The sequence below is a fragment of the Schistocerca gregaria genome, chromosome X (assembly GCF_023897955.1).
Source record: "Schistocerca gregaria isolate iqSchGreg1 chromosome X, iqSchGreg1.2, whole genome shotgun sequence".
NCBI lineage: Eukaryota > Metazoa > Arthropoda > Insecta > Orthoptera > Acrididae > Schistocerca > Schistocerca gregaria.
In genome coordinates, this window is record NC_064931.1 from 804,506,282 (window position 1) to 804,528,507 (window position 22,226).

At 39.3% G+C, this 22,226-nt stretch overlaps 1 protein-coding gene across 1 annotated transcript in view; it reads right to left on the minus strand.

Moving 5' to 3' along the window:
* LOC126298331 (dynein axonemal heavy chain 7-like) overlaps nucleotides 1–22,226 on the minus strand; it is a 1,150,327-nt gene that overhangs the window by 93,066 nt on the left and 1,035,035 nt on the right. The window contains exon 53 of the mRNA XM_049989626.1: nucleotides 16,896–17,174. Within this exon, the coding sequence (XP_049845583.1) occupies nucleotides 16,896–17,174 (279 nt within the window). The remainder of the gene's footprint in view (nucleotides 1–16,895; nucleotides 17,175–22,226) is intronic.

A 22,226-nucleotide genomic window follows, 5' to 3' on the forward strand; every position in this document is an offset into this window, starting at 1 on the left:
GTCAGAAGTTTTTGCTGAGGCCACCGACAAAATGTTACCCTATTGCGGAAGTCATTTTCTTGAAGATCCTGGTGTAAATGAACATGGTATGGATGAAATTTATGACGTTTAAGAATACGCTCTGCACTTGATTTCGACACACCAACTTCACGTTCAATTTAACGTGTGCTGATTTGAGGATTTACAGCTATGGTAGCGAGCACAGCAACTTCAGCACGTTCATATGTGCGTGTTCTAAGACGATGTAGAGGTCTTGGATTTAAGCTTTCCATTTCACGTAGACGAGATGTGAGACGACCAAACATCCGGCCCGAAGGCGATGGCTTGTCAGGGAATCGTCTTCTGTACAGTCGTTCTGCCTGAACAGCTTTTCGTCCACCTACAACAGGGTACAGTACAAGTATGTAGAGTAGAGCAGGGTAGAAAACAGACATATTAACTTAATAATCATAATGTTCGCTAACAGTACTATCAACAAACAAGCAATCTCATAATTTATTTCCCGTCAACGTACATTCTCCATAGATCAGCAGCATTTCTACCATATCTTCATGTGTGTACATTGTACTGTACAGTATAAGTTCCACAACTCAACGTTTATTCACAATGTGTACTACCTCCGTGCCGTCACTAGATTTCTCTGATGCACGGCTACACTGGCAAGGGGTGTACTGCACGCCAAAGCAACAACAAATGAAATACTCGGAGGGTGGTGGAGTACAGGAGTTTGCATGGGTCGCAAATCACAAACAAGGCGAAGTGGTAACTGTAGCAGTAGTGGGAACTGCGTTGGACACTTGACTAGGTAGAGCCAGGCCCTGTGCAATAGGCACAATGGGTCATATAACACATTAGATAAACCTTATTTTGGGTGTGCAGGATAAATAAGACAGCCTGACGGGTGTACACCGATCGGTACTGGTTCATATTGTGTACGTAGATACGTAAAACGTGCAAGAGGGAAACCATTATGTGCTTATGAGAGTTGATGGCAGCAGACGGTATTAATCATTTCGGACCTCTTGATAAGTATGGAGGTGTGATTACACATGTCAATCACATCGGGATTACGGGCAGCATGGGGTTCACTCCTGAGCCTCAGGACGTGCGCTAGCAGCGCATATTGGATGTTTCAGGCGTCAACTTCGCGTCTCAATATCTCGGGGTGTAATGGGAATATTGCGATGCAATCAACGCCATTGTGTATGTGCTTTGTCATGCTATGGATTGCTGAAGAAAACAATATAGGAGGTCCATTTAAAAAAAAAAACATACGTGTTGAAGAGATCCTCATGGATGTGGAACATGTCACATTTTTTTAAAGCTAAAATAACAATCCTAATAGTATAAATATATACAACACATCATTTGTTTCTTTTAAAAAATTCGTCAGTGGAGTAGAAGGATTTGGCCTCTAGTAAGTCTTTCAGGCTCCTTTTAAACTGATCTTTATTTGTAACTAATTTTTTTATGTTTACTGGCAAATTATTGAAGATGAGTGTTCCTGAGTAGTGGACCCCCTTTTGAACTAAAGTAAGTGCATTTAAGTCCTTGTGCAGATCATTTTTGTTCCTGATATTGTATGTATGAACTGAACTGTTTGTTGGAAAAAGAGATATACACTCCTGGAAACTGAAATAAGAACACCGTGAATTCATTGTCCCAGGAAGGGGAAACTTTATTGACACATTCCTGGGGTCAGATACATCACATGATCACACTGACAGAACCACAGGCACATAGACACAGGCAACAGAGCATGCACAATGTCGGCACTAGTACACTGTATATCCACCTTTCGCAGCAATGCAGGCTGCTATTCTCCCATGGAGACGATCGTAGAGATGCTGGATGTAGTCCTGTGGAACGGCTTGCCATGCCATTTCCACCTGGCGCCTCAGTTGGACCAGCGTTCGTGCTGCACGTGCAGACCGCGTGAAACGACGCTTCATCCAGTCCCAAACATGCTCAATGGGGGACAGATCCGGAGATCTTGCTGGCCAGGGTAGTTGACTTACACCTTCTAGAGCACGTTGGGTGGCACGGGATAGATGCGTACATGCATTGTCCTGTTGGAACAGCAAGTTCCCTTGCCTTTCTAGGAATGGTAGAACGATGGGTTCGATGACGGTTTGGATGTACCGTGCACTATTCAGTGTCTCCTCGACGATCACCAGAGGTGTACAGCCAGTGTAGGAGATCGCTCCCCACACCATGATGCCGGGTGTTGGCCCTGTGTGCCTCGGTCGTATGTAGTCCAGATTGTGGCGCTCACCTGCACGGCGCCAAACACGCATACGACCATCATTGGCACCAAGGCAAAAGCGACTCTCATCGCTGAAGACGACACGTCTCCATTCGTCCCTCCATTCACGCCTGTCGCGACACCACTGGAGGCGGGCTGCACGATGTTGGGGCGTGAGCGGAAGACGGCGTAACGGTGTGCGGGACCGTAGCCCAGCTTCATGGAGATGGTCCTCGCCGATACCCCAGGAGCAACAGTGTCCCTAATTTGCTGGGAAGTGGCGGTGCGGTCCCCTACAGCACTGCGTAGGATCCTACGGACTTGGCGTGCATCCGTGCGTTGCTGCGGTCCGGTCCCAGGTCAACGGGCACGTGCACCTTCCGCCGACCACTGGCGACAACATCGATGTACTGTGGAGACCTCACGCCCCACGTGTTGAGCAATTCGGCGGTACGTCCACCTGGCCTTCCGCATGCCCACTATACGCCCTCGCTCAAAGTCCGTCAACTGCACATATGGTTCACGTCCACGCTGTCGCGGCATGCTACCAGTGTTAAAGACTGCGATGGAGCTCCGTATGCCACGGCAAACTGGCTGACACTGACGGCGGCGGTGCACAAATGCTGCGCAGCTAGCGCCATTCGACGGCCAACACCGCGGTTCCTGGTGTGTCCACTGTGCCGTGCGTGTGATCATTGCTTGTACAGCCCTCTCGCAGTGTCTGGAGCAAGTATGGTGGGTCTGACACACCAGTGTCAATGTGTTCTTTTTTCAATTTCCGGGAGTGTATTATTTAGGACTAATTTCATTAAGTAGTAAATATACTGAGATGCAATAGTTAGTATACCCAGTTCTTTGAAGAGGTTTCTACAAGACGTCCGTGAGTTTACTCCACAAATAATACGTATTACATCCTTTTGGACACTAAAAACTTTTGTTTGACTTGAAGAGTTACCCCAAAATATTATACCATATGACATTACGGAATGAAAGTAGGCAAAGTATGCAAGCATTTTCACTTTTATGTCGCCCATGTCTGCTAACACTCTAATTGCAAATACAGATTTGTTAAGGTGTTTCTGCAGTTCTGTGGTGTGCTCCTCCCAACTGAATTTATTATTAAGTTGTAATCCCAGGAATTTAAGACTGTCAACGTTTTCTATCTGCTCTTCTTCGTACTTTATGCATATTCTGGGTGGAAACCTCTTACAGGTTCCGAATTTCATATAGTGAGTCTTTTCGAAGTTTAATGTCAGTGAGTTGGCTTTAAACCATTGATTAATATCCATGAAAATATCATTAGCAGATCTTTCTAGAACTACACTCATCATACTATTTATTGCAATACTCGTGTCATCTCCAAACAAAACGAACTCTGCTTCTGGCAGTGTAACTGATGAGAGATCATTAATGTACACAAGAAAAAGCAATGGCCCTAAGATGGATCCTTGTGAGACACCACATGTAATTTCGTCCCATTCTGATGATGACTGATGACTTAATTCACTAGTCCCTTGCACTGACACCCTTTGTTTCCTGTTAGCGAGGTATGACTTGAACCATTTTGCAGCACTGCCTGTGACACCATAAAATTCTAATTTATTTAAAAGGATGTTGTGGTTTACACAATTGAATGCCTTTGACAAATCACAGAAATACCTGCTGCTTGTAACTTGTTATTTAATGAATTAAGTACATTTTCACTGTAGGTGTAAATAGCCTTTTCAACATCAGAACCCTTCAGAAATACAAACTGTGTCCTTGATAATATGTTGTTTGTGGTCAGATGGTTGAGAAGCTGCCTGCACATTACTTTTTCTAAAATTTTTGAGAATGCTGGCAAAAGTGAAAATTGGTCTGTAGTTTGATGGCATCTCTTTATACCCTTTCTTGAATAGAGGCTTAACATGTGCATATTTCAGCCAGTCAGGAAATGTCCCAGTTATAATTTACGGGTTCACGAGTAAATTAGAATTGTACTAAACTCACAAGAACATGCATTAATTAACTTTGTTGATATTTCATCATAACCACTAGAATGCTTGTTTTGAAAAATTTCATCATGGAAGTTATTTCTTTTGGTGAAGTGAGTGGCATATTCATGTACCTGAAGCTATTTGTAAAGGCTAGTTTCAGATTTCAAGGGCATTATTTACTGATCCTGACAATCCCATTCTATCAGTAACGGATAGAAAGAACTTGTTAAATAGATTTGCCACACTATGCACATCGTTTACTAATGTGTCATCTACCCTTAGTGCTATTTGCTCCTGTTCCTTTCTGGTTCTACCAGTCTCTTCTTTCACTACATCCCATATTGTTTTTATTTTGTTCCCTGACATTGCTATCTTCTTCTCGTAGTGTATTTGTTTAGATGCCTGAATTACTTTTTTTAATATTTTACAGTATTCTTTGTATTTAGCTAAATCATCAGGATTGGAGTTACTGTTGGTCGAGAGATACATTTTCCTTTTTGTCTTACAGGAAATCTTTATTCCTTGGGTGATCCATAGTTTATAAACTTCTGTTTAATTTGAGTAACTTTTAGAGGTAAACAGTTTTCAAACATGGTACTGACATTGTTCATGAATGTGTTATATTTTTCATTCATGTCATGAGCACTATAAACATCTTTCCAGATCACATCTTTGAGCAGTTTTCTAAAACACTAAATTTTTGGTTGATTGAATACTCTCCTGTACTCAGATTTAGTAGTCTTGACAATCTGCTTAGAATTTACATCTAAAACAAGGAGCTGCATGTCATGATCTGACAGTTCATTTATTACAGGTTTTATGATATGATTTTGTTCCTTTGATTTGTCTATAAAAATCCTTGAGGATTTAGTGATCCTAGTTGGAAAGTTTACAGTGTGATTTCGATTGAAAGACAGCATTACTAACTGCAGTAAATGTTTACTGGAAGATTGAATTAGAAAATCTGTATTAAAGTCACCAGCAATCAAAATTTACTTGTTTCTTACTGTTAAATAACCCAAAAGAGCATCTAGATCATTTATGAATAGATTGTAATTTCCTGCAGGTGTTCAGTAAATAGTTATTATTACATAGGATCTGTTATGGAACTCTACTTCTGTTGCACATGCTTCTAGATACTGCTCTAACCGGAATTTATTAACGTCAATGTTCTTGAATTTATGGCAGTTTTTAATAAATGTGGCAACTCCTCCTCCATCCATATCTACTCTGCAGAAGTAAGAAGCTACCTTAAATCCTGAAATGTCTAACATATCTATACCAGTGGTCACCTGATGTTCAGAGAGGCAGATTATGTCAATTTGGTTAGATGAATTTATTTCATCGATACAAATGAGTAGTTCATCAACTTTATTTCTGAGTCCCAGAATGTTCTGGTGTAATAAAGATAACTGATACTGCATACTAATGGGATTATAACTGCTTTGGTGAAGATGAACTGGCAGTTTCTGATTACTTTCTGTTAAACATTGTTTAAATGGAGGCTGTATGCTAAAATCTGACTCCTGTTCATCTGTTTTCTCAAATTGAGTATGTCTGCCAATCTCTCTTGAAACTTGTTTCCTATCCCCCTTCCCTATCCTAAAAAAGGCATCCCTCTGATACCTGTGATCACTGGTATTTTACCACTTGTGACAGTGTCCTCCCTTAAGTTTCCTGCAATCAAGCCAGACAGTTTTCCCTTCCCTTTCCTATTAAGGTGAAAGCCATGCCTAGTGTAATCCCACCTATCAATAGCATCCACAGGAATCAAACCAATATTGGACCCTATATCCGTCCTAAGCAGCCACTCCAACTCCAAGTTCACCCTCCCTACAGAAGAGTCCAAATGATGCCGATCATGGTGTCTCAACACAGACACAAATCCCACACTCGTATGCTTCATTGCTGATGCTATCTTCATCAGGTCACTCTCTATGGAATATTCAGAGTCTCTGTCAATGCTGTTTCGTGGACCACCCACTATAACCACGGCATCCTCCTTCGTGAAATCCTTGCATAAAGAAACTATATCCTCTGTTACCTGACCCAGATGTACACTAGGCTTGAAAAAGTTTGTGACCTGGTACTCTGGACCTAGATTTTCCTGCAGTAGTTGGCCAACACCTCTACCATGGGAACTACCTAACAACAGAACTTCTTTTTACAAATTACCCTACCTTTTTCAAGTCCTTGAAAGCTTGTTGTGTCCTTTCTACAACTTCAGTTACATGAGGCTCATCCAATTCTGACTGAGGCAAAAGGTCAAATCTATTTTCAAGATTTATCACAAAGCTGTCTGATGCTCTCCTTTGCCTGTTGCCCCTATTACCTGTTGCCACTTCCCACTTCTGTTCACCCTTCTCCCTCTTTAACTTGGCAAGATCCTCCCTTGCCTTGTCTAGGTCAGCTTGAAGAGCTGCAATTTTCCCTTCCTGTTTCGGTATTTTCCTATCCCTACTGCATATTCTACAATACCACTGGTGAGCCTCATTTATGTCCCCATTTCCCACGCCACTACATTTGCCCCAATGAAAGAAACTACAACACACATCACACCATACCCTGGAACTAACGATCCTATGGCATGTCATACACTTCTCACTCATGGCAAAAACAGAAATCATATAAACTGATTTAAGTACTAATATGTAAACAAAAGACCCTAGAAACTATTCAGGCAGATATAAATAAGTTGAAAGAGTAATGAATAAAAAACAATGTTGATTTCATATAAGTTTAACTCACTGTTTACTTATGATACGCGCGTGAAATTAAGCCTTAAGTCTGTGCTACAGGTGCAAGAAGGAAAATAAACTTCTTACCCCATTTAATTTTATTTAACACTTCACTAACACTTCCACTAATGTAACAACACTTATAATATATTTATACCAACTGGAAACGTTTACCTATAAGTTTAATTCACTGCTTACTTACGATTCGCGTGCGTGAAATTAGGCCTAGGATTCATGCTACAGGTGCGAGAAGAAAAAATACGCTCCTTACACCGTTAAAAAACACACATGCTTTCGTTTTAGACTGCGTCCAAATATGTACATTCATAGGCCCCAGCCCTACATTGATACTGGTGAAAGTCGTTTTCCAATAGCTGTTATTGTTCCAGAGATATTTTGGGTGGACAAGATAGCTGAGACACCCTGTATAACATTGCATTCTGTTGCCCACAAAGAAATAACTTGTACTTGACAATGTCTTATGCAACAGCAATGTTGTCTTCAGACAAATAAAAGGAGGTGATTGATTGATAAAATTTTGGCAGTCAAAGTGTCTTTACCCTGAATGCAGTCTGACTTCATTATTTGCAATACAACTGGTAGGTATTCATCAGATTACCTCAAACTACTGCCTAGCATAACAAACCTCTGTTCACTCTAGAAGTACTCTGCTACCCAAGTAGCTGATTCCTTTGTGTAGTGTTCCCCTGACCTATCAAAGGGGTCTTACAATTCCTCACTCCTTAACACATTTCCAGAAATCTGCAGCCAAGACTGTCACCAGAGTCAATGAAGCCTTTCATTAAGACCATCCACTTGGCTCAAAACCAAACACCTGATAAGATCAGGAAACAATGCTACAAACTGCCAGCTTCACTTGCATTCAGCAGAGACCAGTAGCCTTCATCGACTTCACCAGCTGCCTGTATGAACTGAGGAGGGCCTCAGAATCAATGTGACTGGCATAAGTGAAGCTAATGTGAACCACAACATGCAGAAGACTACACCCTGCAGGTGTCTTCCACATCTCACACGAGGACCTCTTTCAGACATATCAAGTGCAAAGTGGTTTTCTTTCCATCCTTGAATGCTATCTCTCCAAGGGGCTCCATTATGAACCTCATGTTGGAGCTCCCAATAACCAGAAGACCTCTACCAATGTATGCCTGATTGGGTGTTGCTGAAGGAACAAACATTTCTTCACTTGCAGGACATATAGGTGAGACCAGGTGGCGAGTCTCCATCTTAGCCCTCTGCCTCGGACAACACAAACATGTTACCATCAGCCACTCACCCAGCTGTGAGAGCAGATCCACTGCACTGGGTACACTAGGAAGTGTCTTTGCAGCAGAGCCATGTGATGGACCAGATTCACTGGTATCAATATTATCTGGTGTAGCAGCCTGAAGGTTGCTGACCATAGCCAAATATTCATTCAGCTGTTAGCAAACTGTGGCCAACTCCTCCTGCATCTGCACACAGCATGCAGCCACCCTACCCATGGTAGATATGCAACCTGCTACTTTCCTCATGTGTCACCAATGGATGCTGATGCCCTAATGAGCTATGTAGCTGGCTGTTCAGAAGAAATGAGTACTGTGCTACAGGCTGCCTGAATGTACAAATACAGATAAAAACATGAGATTAAACTGATTGAGTAGGAAAAAACACATGGAAATTAACAAATATTCTGCTAGAAAACACAGCAAAAGCTAAATATGTAACTTGTTGCACTAGAGATATCAACAGGTGACAGCTGAGGGCCTGACTGACTGGCTTACTAAACAAATGGATGCTTGTCTACAAAAAAGAACAAATGAGCAACTACAGAGCTACAGCCTGAATGAATTTACACTAACAAATCATGAAATTAAACCTCTTAAATAGAAAAGATGTATGGAATTTAAGAGGTGGCATGAGTTTCTTAGAAGTAGATACCTTAGCGGTTGCGAAGCAACTCAAATCGCTTGATACGGGCAAGTCTTCAGGTCCAGATTGTATACCGATTAGGTTCCTTTCAGATTACGCTGATACTATAGCACCCTACTTAGCACTCATATACAACTGCTCGCTCACCGATAGATCTGTACCTACAGATTGGAAAATTGCGCAGGTCGCACCAGTGTTCAAGAAGGGTAGTAGGAGTAATCCATTTAACTACAGACCTATATCATTGACGTCGGTTTGCAGTAGGGTTTTGGAGCATATACTGTATTCAAACATTATGAATCACCTCGAAGGGAACGATCTATTGACACGTAATCAGCATGGCTTCAGAAAACATCGCTCTTGTGCAACGCAGCTAGCTCTTTATTCAGACGAAGTAATGGCCGCTATCGACAGGGGATGTCAAGTTGATTCCGTATTTCTAGATTTCCGGAAAGCTTTTGACACCGTTCCTCACAAGCGACTTCTAATCAAGCTGTGGACCCATGGGGTATCGTCTCAGTTGTGCGACTGGATTCGTGATTTCCTGTCAGGAAGGTCGCAGTTCGTAGTAATAGACGGCAAATCATCGAGTAAAACTGAAGTGATATCAGGTGTTCCCCAGGGAAGCGTCCTGGGACCTCTGCTGTTCCTGATCTATATAAATGACATGAGTGACAATCTGAGCAGTTCTCTTAGATTGTTCGCAGATGATGCTGTAATTTACCATCTAGTAAGGTCATCCGAAGACCAGTATCTGTTGCAAAGCGATTTAGAAAAGATTGCTGTATGGTGTGTCAGGTGGCAGTTGATGCTAAATAATGAAAAGTGTGAGATGATCAACATGAGTTCCAAAAGAAATCCGTTGGAATTCGATTACTCGATAAATAGTACAATTCTCAAGGCTGTCAATTCAACTAAGTACCTGGGTGTAAAAATTACGAACAACTTCAGTTGGAAGGACCACATAGATAATATTGTTGGGAAGGCGAGCCAAAGGTTGCGTTTCATTGGCAGGACACTTAGAAGATGCAACAAGTCCACTAAAGAGACAGCTTACACTACACTCGTTCGTCCTCTGTTAGAATATTGCTGCGCAGTGTGGGATCCTTACCAGGTGGGATTGACGGAGGACATCAAAAGGGTGCAAAAAAGGGCAGCTCGTTTTGTATTATCACATTATAGGCGAGAGAGAGTGGCAGATATGGTACACGAGTTGGGATGGAAGTCATTACAGCAAAGACGTTTTTCGTCGCGGTGAGACCTTTTTACGAAATTTCAGTCACCAACTTTCTCTTCCGAATGCGAAAATATTTTGTTGAGCCCAACCTACATAGGTAGGAATGATCATAAAAATAAAATAAGAGAAATCAGAGCTCGAACAGAAAGGTTTAGGTGTTCATTTTTCCCGCTCGCTGTTCGGGAGTGGAATAATAGAGAGATAGTATGATAGTGGTTCGATGAACCCTCTGCCAAGCACTTAAATGTGAATTGCAGAGTAGTCATGTAGATGTAGATGTAGATGTAGATTACTAGGAAAACACAGGAAAAGTTAAATACATAACTTACTTCTCTGGAGATGTGACTCTGGGTAAAATCTCAATCTGTCACTGATTGCCACCATTGGCTTTATCAGAAGCAACTGGGTTTTATCCAGCATCAAAGCAGCAAGAAGTTCAAGAAGGTTTTATACAAGTGTAGTAACAGGAAACTTCAGTCTCATGAGCAAATCATGTAGTAAGTTGCAAAATTTTTAGAATTGTTGGTAGAATGTGAATAGCTATGTGCACCAACATAAGGTGCACTGTGAAACCTCAGAGAGTGACTGGATTATGATTGAGAGTATGATTTCCTAAACAAATGCATAAAGCAGCAATCTGTATAGTCTATTGTTAAAAAATTTTAAAATATGGATTTACTACATTGCAGCACTAAAGAAACTGATATAGGCATGCATATTCAAATACAGAGGTATGTGAACAGGCAGAATATGGCACTGCAATTGGCAATGCCTATATAAGGCAGCAAATGTCTGGTGCTGTTGTTAGATCAGTTGCTGCTGCTTCAGTGGCAGGTTATCAAGGTGTAACTGAGTTTGAACATAGTGTTATAGTCAGCGAATGAGTGATGGGTCACAGCATCTCCTAGGTAGTGATAAAGTGGAGATTTTCTGGTACAAACATTTCATGAGTGTATCGTGAATATCAGGACTCCAGTTAAACATCAAATCTCCAACATTGCTGCAGCCAGAAAATGATCCTGCAAGAGTGGGACCAATGACGACTGAAGAGAACCATTCAACATGACAGAAGTCTAACCATTCTGCTAATTGATGAAGATTTCAATTCAACAAGTGTCAGCGTGTGAACCAGTCAATGAAACATCATTCATATAGGCTTTTGGAGCTGAAGGTCCATTCGAGTACCCTTGCAGACTGCACAACACAAAGCTTTATGCCTTGCCTGAGCCCATCAAACCAACATTGCATTGTTGATGACTGGAAACATGTTGCCTGGTCGGATGAGTCTCATTTCAAATTGTGTTGAATGGATGGATGTGTATGGGTATGGAGAGAACCTCAGGAATCCATGGACCCTGAATGTCAGCAGGGGACTGTTCAAGCTTGTCAAGGCTCTGTAATGGTGTGAGGCGTGTGTGGTTGGAGTGCTGTGGGATCCCTGATAAGTCTAGATATGACTTTGACAGGTGACTTGTATGTTGGCATCCTGTCTGATCATCTGCATCTATTCATATCCATTGTGCATTCTGATGGACTTGAACAATTCCAGCAGGACAATGGGGCACCCCACAGATCCAGAATTGCTACAGTGTCTCCAGGAACACTCTTCTACTGCCCATCATACTCTCCAGACATGAACGTTATTGAGGATATCTGGAATGCCTTACAAGAGATATCCACCCCCTCATAATCTTTGGGATTTATGGCAGCCCTGCAGGATTAATGGTGTCAATTCCCTACAGTACTAATTCAGACATTATTTGAGTCCATGCCGTGTCATGTTGCGGCACTTCTGCGAGCTCGTGGGCCCCCTACACAATATTAGGCAGGTGTACCAGTTTCTTTGGCTATTAAGTGTATATGTAGACAAGGTGCCTCCATATCCATGTTCCATGCATTATTCAATAAATGTATACCAAAGAATATGAACATATCCATCTGATGATCTGCTATTATTTTAAAATAAGTTGTTTAGTGGCTAGGTGTGTGTGTGTGCAAGATACACAAAGATTTCAGTCAGTGGTAGGATTTTTTTCTGCCACCTATCACTTTTTTTCCCTCTTCAAATTATTTGTACACATTAAAAATGTCAAGTTTCACCAGGGCTTGTAGTTCACATCAAACTTTACATCCCTTAATAATAATGTTTGTTCAAAGGGATATCACATCCAAATTACTACACCTAGTAAAGCAATATCCTGTTCAAATCAAACCTTGTGTAGAGGCCAGGTTTATCTTACCTAAAGAGAATAGGTCTGAGTATGAATCAGTGCTTTGAGAGATTTCACTTGCTGTCTAGGGAGCCTTCTACATTCACAATCACACTCTCCTCTTCAATTAATTAAGAAATTTTATTGAAAATTAATTTTTGTCCATACACTCTACAACAGTCACAAATAATATATATATATATATATATATTTGCTATTTTGATTGGCGAATGACAAAAGGGCACAGCAACAACTAATGGAATATCCAATGTTCTCTAGGTATCAAATGCCAAGAAACAATGTCTTCATGCTAAGAGTATTTTTAATTGGTACATAATACCTCGTCTTACTTAGGAACTGAAGGCCCAGCATTTAGAGTCCTCTCACATGATGCTTGACAGCTTTAATCCTGACACCTTAGCACTGATAGTCATTCTCATGTGGTTCTACCAATTTAATCTAGAGACCAATTGTCTGTCATTATCTGAATCATTATTTACAAAACTCCACCAACAAAATCCATAATGTACCAGGTGATCAAAAAGTCAGTATAAATTTGAAAACTGAATAAATCACAGAATAATGTAGATAGAGAGGTACAAATTGACACACATGCTTGGAATGACATGGAGTTTTATTAGAACCAAAAAAATACAAAAGTTCAAAAAATGTCCAACAGACGGTGCTTCATCTGATGAGAATAGCAATAATTAGCATAACAAAATAAGACAAAGCAAAGATGATGTTCTTTACAGGAAATGCTCAATATGTCCACCATCATTCCTCAACAATAGCTGTAGTTGAGGAATAATGATGTGAACAGCACTGTAAAGCATGTTCGGAGTTATGGTGAGACATTGACATCGGATGTTGTCTTTCAGCATCACTAGAGATGTCGGACGATCACAATACACTTGCGACTTCAGGTAACCCCAAAGCCAATGGGCATGGACTGAGGTCTGGGGACCTGGGAGGCCAAGCATGACGAAAGTGGCAGCTGAGCACATGATCATGACCAAATGACTCGTGCAAGAGATCTTTCACACATCTAGCAATATGGGGTGGAGCGCCATCCTGCATAAACATCGTACATTCCAGCATGTGTTTATCAGCCAGGCTGCAGATGATGCGATTCTGTAACATAATGTCGTACCTCTCACCCATCACGGTAGCAGTTACAAAACCAGAATCATGCATTTCCTCAAAGAAAAAAGGCCCGATAACAGTAGATGTGGTAAATCCAACCCATACCATCTTTCTCGTCATGCAATGGAGTTTCCACGAGAGTTCTAGGATTTTCAGTAGCCCAAATTCTGCAGTTGTGGGCATTAACAGACCCTAGGAGCATGAAATGAGCTTCGTCGGTCCACAACACGTTACTCAACCAATTGTCATCTTCTGCCATCTTTTGAAACGCCCACACCGCAAAGGCCCTCCGCTTCACTAAATTGCCAGGTAACAGTTCATGATGCTGGTGTATTTTGTACAGATAGCATCGGAGGGTATGCGTAAGTGCCAACCAAACAGTAGCGTATGGAATGCCGGTGCGACGTGCGACTGCACGAGTGCTGATGTCCCCATGCATAGACGAACCCGCTACCGTCTCCATTTCTTCCTGAACTGTCTCAGCAGCATTACGCCTTGTGCTTGGTCAGCCACTACGGGGTCTATCGTCCAAACAACCCGTGGCTTCGAACTTCGAAATCATTCTCGCTACAGCTGCATTTGTCAACGGACCTTTACCCATTCAAATCCTCTTGCTATGGCGATAGGATCGTAACGCTGAACTAGCATATTCCCCATTCTCATAATACAGCTTCACTAAAAGCGTCTTTTCAGGTAACGTCAACACGCTGCGACTGCTGAGCATCTGATTCTCTCTCTCATTACAGTTCCTTTTATACACGATTGTCATGCACAGTCACTGACGTTTTGCTGTCCAGCGCCGTCTGTTGGACATTTTGTGAACTTTGAATTTTTTTTGTTTCTAATAAAACCCCATGTCATTCCAAGCATGTGTGTCAATTTTTACCTTTCTATCTCCATTATTCTGTGGTTTATTAAGTTTTCAAATTTATACTGACTTTCTGATCATCTGGTATATAAACAAAAGAATATGGAGCATTTTATTTGCTGTAAGTGACCAAACTATCATAACTGCATTTGCAGAAGTTAGGATAGTGGGTACAATTTGCTGTGTTCGAGGACACTTCTCTAAAAATGTTGAATGAATTTAAGAGAATTGACTGAATTTGTGGCTTCATTGGATCACATTCTACAATGAGAATGCACCTTGTAACTTACCAGTGAAAAGAGTGGAATGAATGAGAAAAGTTAAGATCACATTTAAGTATCCCAGATGAGACAAACTATTTATGACTTACCATGAAATAATGTGATAAAGACTGGTATTGGGAAACATGTGACTCAGATTAGAGATTTGGCTCAGTATTGTCATAGAGGTTAATCCAGATAATCCAGATACATTGGCTTTAATACCCTCCAGTTGCTTAACTGTATAATATACATCAGCTGTCAGTCACCTTACAGTCTAATTTACCAGACATTAGCTAGTCATTCTGAATAATGAATAACATATTGTGCAGCTGATTGCATTACATAAATTAAATGATATCAGGTGATGTCACAATTAAATGATGTAGTTGACCATGCATGGTTTAATCACCCAGAAGCTCTTTGAAATAAGTGAAAGTGGTGGTCCTGTGCAAATTATTTAAATAATTAATACAATAAATCTCTCAGTGAAGCTAGGTATAGTGTTTTAATCAGAAAATATATCAGATTCTCCAATACTAACTGTCTATAGAGCTCAACTCAACAGCATACCTCAACTACAGAGTTTTGGCTAGAAGCCACATCACATGATTACTTTCAGAGTCCCAACAATTTTTATAGTATCTAAAGCAACTGAATGCCACCTGAGTTAAACCATCACTTGAAAACTGTTCTTAAAACTCCCCAAATGTAACTGCATCTTTACCAGTGTAACATGAACTCCCTCTTTCACATGGTCCCCTAGTTCCCAGCTGGCCTCCAGACACCCCATCAGTACCACTCAGTGCCAATAAGACAGTTGACAGCATATGGGACCATGCCAATGGAGGCTACAGTCTGCCTCCCTTCTTAACTCTAAGTCTTAATAAAACTGAATGCCAAATAAAATGGAATCCTTAATAAAATGAATCACCAAATTTTGCCTTATACTGTTACAATAAAACTGTTTACATTATATGATGTTCCGTTCTTTCTGGTTTGAATGGTACCAGACAACACATATTTCATGCAATAATTTCATATAAACAATTAATCATGTACTTCCACATAGTATGGTATTAAAGTATGCATGGATGATTGATGACAAAAGTATCATGCTGAATTCACTGTGTTCGTGTGGAGGGCATGATGATCTGTCATTGGTCTGCACTAAATCTATGTTATAACTAATACTTTAATGATTCTGACTGTGTAGCATTCACAACCAATAGCTAGAGTGCAACGCTATGGTGGGATATGATATCTGAAGAGACCACATGTAATGCTTACTTCTGATTAAACTTTATGTGATTCTCACTTGATTTGCTTCCATCAAAAGCTAATTGGCATATTATCAGATATATCACAAGTATTAGTATTACAATAGAAGCATTATGGCTGCTTAGTGATTTTCCTGTACTCAGATTAGTTTCATGATGAACAGTTGAATTACTATTTAGTCTTTAATGTTTGCATATTCCTTCACTTTTTAATGTAACCTGAGTCTCAGTTCTTATTGTTGGCCATGCATCCTGTCTGCCACTGGTCCCTTAATGAGCATGGAATTTCCCTCCTTGTATCTGCACTGACCAGTCATTTATATCAACTCCCTAACCACCACTGGGTTAGGAATTCCCCAATGCTGCTCAAGCTGGATGGCTGGACCATCACCACCACTGCCAAACAATACTTTCATGCCCTCAAGAATTTAAGATCTAAATGTAGTTGGCTGGGCCTTCTACCAGATACATATTATGTTACAACCTGTTCACTATTTTATGATGAAGCCTCACCAAAACATCTAATATCCACTGTGCCTGTTAACAAAATATTCTTCAGAAATCTTATTAAGGGTCTTCCATAAGCCACTTGCAAAAATGAAGAATTTGAATTATTTCTGCATAACTCGGAAGATGATCCACAGATGTGTTTTATTTATCTATTTGTTTACTTTTGAGGTGGAGAAGACGGAGGTCTGTAGTAAATATTAGGATACTTTGGAGATATTTAGCAATAATACTGTATTAGAATAGTCTAGTACTATAATGAAAATCAAGGCAAAGTTCATGAGAAAAGTTATAAACATAAAACACAATCAGACATGAACATTACATATGGTAAGACAACAAAATATTGTGTTAAAAATGAATAAATTGAATGGAGAAATGATATAGTTTTTCTAAAGATGTCCCTTGTGTGTATTTCTAACGTAATTGTGGCTTACATTTATAGTGCATAAATCAGTGCCAGTGAGTTAATATTGATAATTATTTAGTTTTTAATAACCTGAAGCTGTCTGATTGAAATATTCAGATCTGATTCATTGAAATTATATGGTCTGTTCCATCCAATAGCACCATATTTCCGCCTTTCTTGTATAACAGCATGAAAAAAACATAATGAATATAAAAGTCTTCTGAACTCTTTGTCCTTTCCCTTACATCCATTGAAGAACTCTGGTTCCTTAATTATTCCTGATATGAATGAATGAAGTAATTTTTCCTTCAGTGCTGCTGGAGTCTCATTGACAATCTTTATACTCTTCTGCAGAATTGCTTGTGAAAACTGTAAACATTGAAAAATAATTTTATCAAATTTTAAATATGTGATAGATCATTTATAATCAACACTGTGTTGATGAATCATAACAATTTTGTTTTATGTAGCTGCTATTTTGTTCATGTACAACACAAAGAAACTAGACATATGAAGCATTTCCACTTAGCTATGAGAAGTATATGAACACTGACAGATGGTATAGGGATGCAACAGGGTTATAGTAACCACTGTACTTGACTTTTGGCTATGATTCAGTTTGGTGAAAACATTAAAACATACAATATTTGTGAAACATTTGAGATCTGGAGTTCAATCTATTTTTTAATTAACATGCATCTTATATCTACAGACTCATAACACATGCAATGCCATATAATTTGTCAGACTTCCTACATTATGTACAGGGTCTCTCTCCTAAAAATCATCAGGCATATTTTTTTTTACATTTGAGGAGATATTTGCAATTATGTTTTTGATTCATATAGTTGAAGTGAGCCCATGCAAATAGTAAACATCAAATCTGTGGTGTGATGCCCAGTGTCAGTGGAAAGTTTTGGTTTGTTTACTTTACAAAGCAAATGATTTTTAAAGAGGAATTTTATGTGCCCATTTGACAGAGCAGTCCCATTTTATCAGTATCTATTAACAGCGACAGTAAAACATGAGGAATAAACAGTATTCCAGAAGCAACTCAATAGTACTGCTACATGGCAGTAGCAGTCAGTGTGGGACATGTTTTTTTGAAGCAGAACTATTGTAAATTCTCCAGCTGTTATCACTGATGTTAAAGAGTCCAATTTAACCATGTTTCACACATGTTATAAATAGTTTTAGAAAAGCTGAAATATTTAGGATTAGGTGCTCCATGCTAAAGTAGCTAAAACAGTCTAACTACTAATTCAGAATTTCTGAAAAAGTTTAATTCAGAGTTGACAATAATCATGATTGCCTACACTTGACTGGATCAACACATCAACTGGAGGGCTGAGGATGTGTTATGTAAGAATGAATCGCCAGTTAACTACAATAACACTTCTATTCTTCTCTGTTAGGTCATTGAAAAAATGCTGAATCTAACAAATTGAATTGATTTATAAAACTGGGAACTGAAGTATGACAAGTGTTAAGTAATAACCTCATTTGGAAGAAAGAAAATAAATTTGTGTCATCACATTTTACAAAATAAAAAATGGGTCGAGGAATATAATGGCAATTTAACCCTCTTCCATATTTGCCCTAAAGGTGAAAGGAGGTTCTGCAGAACCCCCTAACACTTAATATTTCTAAGTTTGTCTTTATAAGGTTTTCAGACAGGGACAAAAATCATTTTCAGACCATCTTAAAACTTTTCACAAAAAGAAGCTTATCTTGTTCGCTAATGTTATGATGAATTAAGCTTAAGTAACTTTTCAGAAACTTCTTAAGGAATTTGTTGGAGCCTTTCCATCACTGCAGTCTCTTTTAAAACTGCATGCCTGAATACCGATTACTATCTAAAAAGAATGTCCTTGTGTATTAGTAATTATGGGGGTCATGTTTTGCATCATGATGGCACCTATATATTCAGTACAAGGGACTTAGCTACCTGCACTTTGTCTCTTATTTATATTTATAGTGTAAGTACTAATCACCCACTCCCAAATTAGAAAAAGTCACAGCAATATTATTTTTCAGTCAGTGCAACTTGTCAAAGTCTATATTTCTTGATCATATTGAGCACCACAGCTTAATTGGCATTAATTCTAATGATTAATGGAAACTACCTCAGCTATATTATTACACATTTGTTGGGTTATGACCAGTTTCATTCTTAAAACATCTTCACGTTGCCAGCTTTAGTCTTGGCTGTTGAACCACAAGATTAGATTAGATTAGATTGGATTCACTTCATTCCAATTGATCCGTAGTGAGGAGGTCCTCCAGGATGTGGAACATGTCAGGAAAACAACAATACATGACATATATTTACAACTAAAACAAATAAGCTAATGTACCATTCCACAGGTCCCAAGTGGAATGATTGTCATTTTTTAATGAACACGATATGCAAGAGTCATTTTACAAATACTAATGCACTAAATTTAAAAAAAAAGGTTTTTATTTATTTATAAGGTAATAAACATTTAATACAACTACTATAATACTTATTGACAATGAACACATTACTGCACTGAAATGGTGTGGAAGTTAGATTGTACTTACACACACACACACACACACACACACACACACACACATATTCACATGCACACGCACACACATTTACAATGAACACATTACTGCACTGAAATTGTGCAGAAGTTTATATATATATATATACAAGTCAGTTGGTTTTAGTGAGAAATTCATCAATGGAGTAGAAGGAGTTGGCCACCAATAAATCCTTTAGGCTTCTCTTAAACTGAATTTCATTGGTTGTTAAGCTTTTTATGGCTGCTGGCAAGTTATTGAAAATGTGTGGACTGCTCATTTTTCTTGGTCAAGAAGACAGGAAATTATCTTATTTCACAACATGTTATTTTAGTCCTCATATAACGATTGTAAGGAGGAAACAGTTTTGAAAAAAAAATAATGGTTTGCACTTTTCCCTGTTATATTCCATGTTGGTGTCATTTTAATTACTGGATGTGTCTGGATTGATGGCTTTGATTTGTTTACTGATTGAGCATAAGGTGAAAACTTCTTAAGATTTTCTGTCACATGGGTAGCTAGAATTTTACATTCAATTGAGTTTCAGTATTGGTTCTGCTATGGAAGGATACTGTGGTCAGAGTGTGACTTGCTTGAAGATATTTGAGAATTCTAACCTTCAAATTTAAGTTGTGTCTTTATGTGATTACATAATAAACATCAATAAAATATTATATTTCTCATATGATAAGTGATAATGTGACTGAGACCTTATGATTCTAATGCACTGCTTTTAATATGCACTGAACCATGTGAATTTTTAATGTCAACAGTATGTCTATCCTTTATAGACAGAACAATGTCAGTTTATGGGAAAACTGTGAGAGTCACTTACATTAGGGGCTTCATTTTCATTCTACCAGTTTTCTTTTTTTCTGAATGTGCTTAACTTTTGGTCACTGGAGTGTTTTGTATGGTTTCTGACATCAGCTTTGTAGCATTCATGCCAGTCTACTATAACTCAGTTTCACCTTCATCTAGACGCAGGTTTTCTCTCTTATCTCAAGTAACAAACCAATATTACTGTTCAGTAAAACACTCAAGAGTGTTGCAGAACTGTTCCCTTTTTAATTTTATATATTACCTTCATCCATTTCTCATAGCCGTTTTTCCCCATTAAAGTCACATTTAATGAGAAATTAATTGTGCCTGAAGAGAACAAATTCTTTCTTCTGTTCAGAAATTGTCTTATATTTTCTGCATTGCTTATGTAGTTCCATGGAAGAGGCTCAATGTGACCCCTGTCAAAATTTCACGTGACTCAGTGAAACATCAACAACAAAAATTGTATGAGGCACTTGTAAACTAATTAACCTATAGCAGCAGCCACTTTCTGGGCAAGAGCCCTGTCAAGGAAATCAATTTACTTGCTAGTATAGACTGTATAACTACATTGACTTATGCCAATTCTGGTTTATGGTAGAATGTGTGGGAGTCACTGTGATTGAAAGTCACATGTAAAGTTGACAGAGCCACTAACTATTTAGGTGTGGCCTTCATCATCACCATATAATAAAATTAAACAACTACAGCTATCATTTGCTGTTATTCTACTGCATTGGAACCAGTTTTGGTGACCCAATACACCATCTTCTGGCCTTAACTGACACTTAAGAGGGGCGAACTCCAATTGTATAAATGATTCCATCAGTAACCAACATCTATGAACTGTCTTGTGTCTGCAACTATCAACTACCAATGTGATAAAAGGTTCATTAAACTGTTAGCCTCTTTGATGTCTGTGATGAGAAAATTGAAATTAAAAGCATGCCACAAGATAAAATCAATCTGCATTCATAATGTACCAAAATTAGTTATGGAGGAATCATTGTCAGATGACAGGCAGAATGAGGCCAGTGGTTTACAGCTGTAGAGGGGTCTATAAAAATACATAAGTCTGAACTGGTGTTCACAAGGAATTCCTGTCTGGATTTTATGACAGTTGTGTACAGATCCTGAGAGGCTGTTTGGCAAGTGGATGCATCTATGCCTCGATGCTGTTTGCTTTCAGATATGCACACAGTGATACATATTTTCTTGCTAGATCCCCAAACATTCTGCGGAACCAAAAAGTCACAGATGACTTATCTGTATCGCTGGATGTCAGCAAATTGACTCCTAAATGAGTACTGGAACACTGGGGACATTGCTTGCTCAGAAGCTTGCACCGTAATGAGTGAGCAGCTCCCTCAGTTGTGCAGCTACAGAATCTACCTTATTGGATGGGTCTTCATAGTCTGATTCTGTAATATTGGGAGGTGGTACAGTATTGCTGTGTGTTATCACTGCAGGGCTGATGGATTGTGAATGCAATCAACGATCTCTGCTACAGTGTCCAATATTACCTCAGCCTGAGTTGTGATTACTGTCCATACTTATGCCAGAAGTCAGCCAGCCCAGAGCATTATGAGTACAAAAAGTTCCCATGTTTGCTATGCTTCAAAGATGTCACAGGAATTGAGGTTTCCTATCTTGTTGGATAAATACTTGCTATATCTGCTGCTTATCAGATGTGGAACTACATTGATTTGGCTCAGATTTAAACTTGAGGTAACTGTCAGTTTCTGGATATGCCACAATGATGTCTCCTACATTAGCAGTGTAGTGATGATCTAGGTGACTCACCACCAGAGAATATTTCATTAATTCAGACATGATTTCCAAACAGGGAAAACTTGCTTCCACTTGTTCAGTACATAGAGTTGATTTATGAGACCAAAATGAAAATCTACAGTGAGGCATGAAACTGCAGGTTTCTCACCCCCTTCTGTTTCTAATTGACCTTGCAGCATTAAAAATATATGGTCAGAACTGCACTAAAGTATGCAGTCAATAACTAATGGTTCACTAATCACATCGGGGTCAGTG